We start from the raw sequence: 5373 nt of genomic DNA, 5'->3' as shown, positions 1-5373 counted from the left end.
AAAAAAAAAAAAAAAAAAAAAAAAAAAAAAAAAAAAAAAAAAAAAAAAAAAAAAAAAAAAAAAAGAGAGATTAACTATCATACTTGACTTATGGAATTACGAAACAAAGGCTCCGCACCATTGCGATAAGGAAAAACACAAAAGAACTACATCCAACAGCAAGAAATTGATCGGTTCACCCCCAGAATTCCTTATGGGAACGCTTCTAAAACTCCTATTTCTCTACGCAAGTCATATCGGAATGAAAGTGCGATAGATTACAAGTAAACAGAGGATAGGCATTTCATTAATAGACGGAAAGAATCAGAAACACAGATGATATAAAAAGGAGAGGGAAACTAACCGAGAAATCGGCGATGATCGGCGAAATCATGGTACTCCTGTGACTGAGGGATTGAAGGGGTAACAATCATCAAAACAACGAAGCAAACAACTGCAACAAGCCAAGCGTAAATGGTTGTTTTATTCATTTTGGTCAGATTTCTGAAGGTGCGAGCTTCTTCTCCAGATCTTCCACTCTTGTTTTTTCTTCCAACTCTGCAATTGTTGTTGGAAATTTGGAATTCGGAGACGGACGGATGAAAGTCTCCGTCCGCTCTCCAAGTGTGGTTCATCATCAATGGGCCGAGAACGAACAAACTGGGAATTGGGCTTACAGTTCTACAGCTTCTTCTTCTTTTTTTTAATGACAAAAATACCCTTTTAACACCTGACCCGTGAACAATGAAAATTTTGAACTCTTATAACAAAAAGGATTATTAATGATCTGTAGATGATACACACATGTAGTTAAATATTAAATATTGTTTCTAATTTTTTTTTAAAATAAGAACCAACCAAGGTCGAACATATAGAGATTTAGATTTAAATTTTATGACGGTAAATTAGAGAGTTTTTGTTAGTTTTTTTTTAATGAGATTTTGATCATATATTCTAATGGTTCGAAGTCCATTTAGTTCTTAAACTTTAAATAATATCCTTTACTAATGGTTATAATTCCAATTTGGTCAAAGAAAGGTAGACTTCCATAGTAATTCTCCCGTCGGAATCTAATATCCTAAATGAAGGGAGCAGAGTCGCATCTCGAAAGCATTTGATTCATTCTTCCCGAGGCACTTTTACACAAAACACACCGCCACCAAGGGCTACACTACACAGTACGTGAGATCCCGCATCGATTAGGGAGGAAAACGAACCGGTGAGGATGCTTGCCCTCAAGAGAGGTAGATTACGAGATCTCACATCAGTTGGAGAAGAGAACAAAGTATTCTTTATAAAAGTGTGGAAAACTCTCACTAGCAGACCCGTTTTAAAAACTTTGGGAAGAAGCTCGAAAGGAAAAGTCCAAAAATGACAATATCTGCTAGTGGTGGGCTTGGACTATTACACGTCCTCCTATCTATGCATAATACCAGGGCATCAGGGAAACACTCCCTGGCTCTCTACCTAGGCAAATAGTTAAGAAAAAATGTGGTTTGATATTCTAAATACAGTTGAACTACAAGCAAACCCCGATGATATGCACAAACAGGGTTCCAAAACCATCGGTCTTAGTATCTGTATCTAAACATTATTAAAGAAATATAGAGCATTGGATCAAGAACAGAGAACTAGCAACAATCATTGTACACTGCTTCGAGGCAAGTTACTTGAGCTGTTGGACAGTGGTGGTTGTCGAGCCAAAAAGGGAACTTCAACGACCCTACCAATGGTGTTTTCTCCAACAATTACTGTGTCTCCACTGGAAGCAGCTCGCTTCTTGATGTAGCCAAGACCGAAATGCTCCAACCCCTTTCTTCCTGGTGTATAGCTTGTCAGCTTTCCCACCTACACACAATTTGAATCAAAACGTATACATATTCAACCTAAAACATGGTCATGCATGGGTAAAGGGGAGAGTATATTTGTGACAGTTCAGAAGTTTCATGTTCATGCAGAGGCAAAGGGCAGAAATTCTTCAGTGACAGCTCTTATGAGTTTCATAAAGCCTATGAAATCACTCTTGAGAAAGGAAAAAGAAGCTCATGAATTGGTTGGGGTTTGACATACTATTCCCTCCCCGAATAATTATATACTGCTAAGTTGTTGTTGCCTTTGCTTGCATGCTATATAACACTGTTTTTAATCTCTCACTAAATCTTGCTTTTAAACTCTCTTTCGAAAATCTCTGTCCTTTTTTTCTAAAACCTTCTTCTTAAATCGGGGCCAGAGGCTCGAGCATACATTGCCTGGCCTTAGGCGACGCACAAACGAATTGGCTTAATTCACTTGTGGCGGAGGAGTGAGTGTTGGTCTACTGCCAAGAAATTTAAGTTTCCACAGAGATTAAAAAAATGCAAATAGCTACCTTTTTCCCATCAATAGTTATTGGGCTGCCAGGTTCCACTGAATCTGATAGTTGAAGTCCCCATAATCTCTGTTTTACTCCATCATATGTAATTAGTCTAGATATGGTCTCTTGTCCCTTGTAACAACCTACAGAGATTAAAAATTGAATAATCGATCCATGATAGGTGTGTGATGAAATTTTATGGCAAGAAATGAGTACCCTTGTTGAGAGAAATTGAATTCCAAAGACCAGCTTCGAGTACATTGAACTCGTCAGTAAGCTCTTTCTGAGGAGCTGGCATACCTGCAAAACTTACTCAAATTATCAAGTCATACAAGAGTTCACGGTATAACAGGAGCTCCAATCAAGCAAAGTAAGACTTGGTTACATCCACAGATATTGAGAGAAAAATGATATAATCAAGAAAGATCTCCAAGAAGTAGGAAGAACGGACGCTACTAAGGGAATCCTCAGAAGAAAAATGATATAATCAAGGAAACAAAGAGCAAAAATGGTGTATCTCCCAACCACTTATCCTCCCAAATGTATCAAACTCATCACTCTTGACCAATGAACAAACTAAAAGAAAAAGAGAAGCCCAACAAAGATAGCTTTCCATGGATTTCTTGAATTGTCTTACAAAGACCCACCTGAAATCCACTCAAAACAATGGGTCCATACTTGTTTACAATGACCTTATTCCATAAGGTGCTAGGCTCCTGCAAAAAGCACTACGACGATTTAAATAACAAGGCCTCATTTTGTGCCCTTAAATTGCCTATACCTAACCCACCAAGATCCAATGGCTTACCCTCCACATCACACACACTAAATGAGATCCCATTAACCTCTTTCCATAAGAAATCTATCATAAGCTTCTCCAAAGTTCTATTGATCAGTTTGGTGACCCTAAACAAAGAGAGAAAATAAGTTGAGACACAACTCAAAACCAACGGATGGTAAGTCTACCGCCTTCAGAGAAAAAACTTTTCTTCCAACATACAAACCACAAGCTGACGGTGGGACAGGAAGTAAAAATTACCCACACCCAACTAAACAAGAAAGGAGTATCCATCCATAGAGATGAATTGTTAACGCATAGAGATGTCTGCAAACCGTTGACAACTCAGGCCAACTAGTACCAAGATGGAGAATAGTGACACAATCGCACTTTTAAAGGCAGCGGACTAGCGATTGTGCGGCACTCACTCTCCAACGACAAGTGAGCTAAGCCAATTTGTACTTGCGTCGCCTACGGCCAAGCGACGTATGATCGAGCCTCTAGCCTCGGTTTTAAAAGAAGGTTTTGGAAAACGAGGGTAGAGAGAGATTTTAGAAAGAGAGATTTTTGAAAGAGACGTTATATAAGCAAGCAAGAGAGAGATAACAACGGCTTAGCATATATAACCTTGGGTAGGGAGAAGTTGACAACTAGTCATATCCCCCTATAGTACATTTTGAGACATTTCATGTCTGGCAGGCCTAGACATGATATTTTTGAGGCGTCATACGCCCTAGAACTATAGAAGTAAAAACACTAGAATGAAAAGACATGACAAGGGTTTGGCTTGCCATAGGCATGCGGCCATGGGCAACACGCCCTGGACGAGCATGACCGTGACAAATAGCACTGGCGCTGTTGATAGAGAGTCTAATAAAAAGAATCTCATTGATAATGCTTAAACATCTATGGAATGAGCCTAGAGTATTCTTTAAGCTATTATAGTTCTTTAGTTCATACACCCTGGGAAAGATTAGGCATCTGATTAAACATACTCCCAGTTAGAAATGAACAGAAAAAAAAAAAGGGAAAGCATCAAAAATAGTTTAGACGTTGAATTAGATTATCACGTCAGGATACTGGTTTAGTCACAACTACAGATTAACCGTGTCCACAGTAAAGGATCATATTGATCAAAATTCACATACGGCATTAAAATTTCAAGTGCACAAAACAACATTGGACCAGAACACCAAAGAGCAGAAAAAGGTTGAGGGATGTACACCTTGAAATATCCTCAGCTTTTCCCATGCGCCTGAGCCCATTGGAACAGCGCCTAGAGAAACTAGAGTTTTCCATACTGGTCCAGACACAACAGGTGATATCAACAGTGAAAAACCTTCTTCAGAAATGATATTTCCCACCCCAACGGTAATTGGCATACCATTAACCTGCACAATAAGAGTCCAAATTTCATTGGTATTCCAAATAACATCTACATATTTCCAAACTGTGTAATTTAAATCTAGATTACTAATGCTAGAACAAAACAACTTTTATAATTAATTTTTCAAGAAGTTTTTGTCGCCCCTTGAATGCTAGGGGAATGTTTCTGTCACATCTCAGTATTTTAACATTCATTCTCATTATAAAAAATAAATAATAATAAAAAAAAAAAAGCAAAATAATGCTAGATAGCTTTAATTAGAAAATAAAAGCTTACACTAAAGTGCTGATGTGTTCCATATGGTTCTCCAGCTATACTACCAAGGTTCAAAGCCTCCATGATCTGCTTGCATTTGAGGGTTAATTCAAAAATTAGTACGTGAAAACCAGAAATAAGAATAAAAACAATATTGCTTGTACGTGAAAACTGCATAGTGCTCTTTTACTTGGTTACTTTTAGGTCCCACCAACACCAACAATGATGTTTGCTTGGTAATATCTTGAATCTCTACTTTGTCAGCCAAAAATATGTACCTAGTAAAAAATTCTTTTGTAAACTTACGAATAATAAATGGTATACATAGAAAAGAAAAAAACAACTTATATGCATAAATCAAATATACACAAATACATGACATAATATATATTCAAAGACGTGTGCAACTTAACACGCTTTAGCCTCCATAGACATGAATTTAGGGACGAAGTAAAGATATTGTATTTCTTCTATATTCCAATAAAAAACAAGGTCTTATATTTAAAGATCATCTACCAATAAGGAAAAATATTACAAAATATAAATAATAAATATAGAACTATAATACAAAGATATTGTATTGCTTCGACACTATTTTTTTTTTTTTTTTTTTTTAATAAA

General features: G+C 37.0%; 2 protein-coding genes across 2 annotated transcripts in view; both read right to left on the bottom strand.

Moving 5' to 3' along the window:
- Window positions 1–621, bottom strand: part of LOC111486380 — a 4670-nt gene extending 4049 nt beyond the window's left edge. Inside the window, exon 1 of the mRNA XM_023133480.1 lies at window positions 344–621. Within this exon, the coding sequence (XP_022989248.1) occupies window positions 344–617 (274 nt within the window). The 5' untranslated portion in view covers window positions 618–621. The remainder of the gene's footprint in view (window positions 1–343) is intronic.
- Window positions 622–1460: 839 nt separating this feature from the next.
- Window positions 1461–5373, bottom strand: part of LOC111486027 (putative transferase At1g60990, chloroplastic) — a 9846-nt gene continuing 5933 nt past the window's right edge. Inside the window, exons 7-12 of the mRNA XM_023133023.1 lie at window positions 4943–5030; window positions 4774–4839; window positions 4336–4501; window positions 2549–2632; window positions 2348–2475; window positions 1461–1827 (exon numbers count right to left, since the gene is read on the bottom strand). Coding sequence (XP_022988791.1) covers window positions 1621–1827; window positions 2348–2475; window positions 2549–2632; window positions 4336–4501; window positions 4774–4839; window positions 4943–5030 — 739 coding nt within the window. The 3' untranslated portion in view covers window positions 1461–1620. The remainder of the gene's footprint in view (window positions 1828–2347; window positions 2476–2548; window positions 2633–4335; window positions 4502–4773; window positions 4840–4942; window positions 5031–5373) is intronic.

Source organism: Cucurbita maxima, unplaced genomic scaffold, assembly GCF_002738345.1.
Source record: "Cucurbita maxima cultivar Rimu unplaced genomic scaffold, Cmax_1.0 Cma_Scf00011, whole genome shotgun sequence".
Classification (NCBI taxonomy): Eukaryota; Viridiplantae; Streptophyta; class Magnoliopsida; order Cucurbitales; family Cucurbitaceae; genus Cucurbita; species Cucurbita maxima.
The sequence above is the reverse complement of the archived record's forward strand: the minus strand, read 5'-3'. Positions and strand labels throughout refer to the sequence as shown.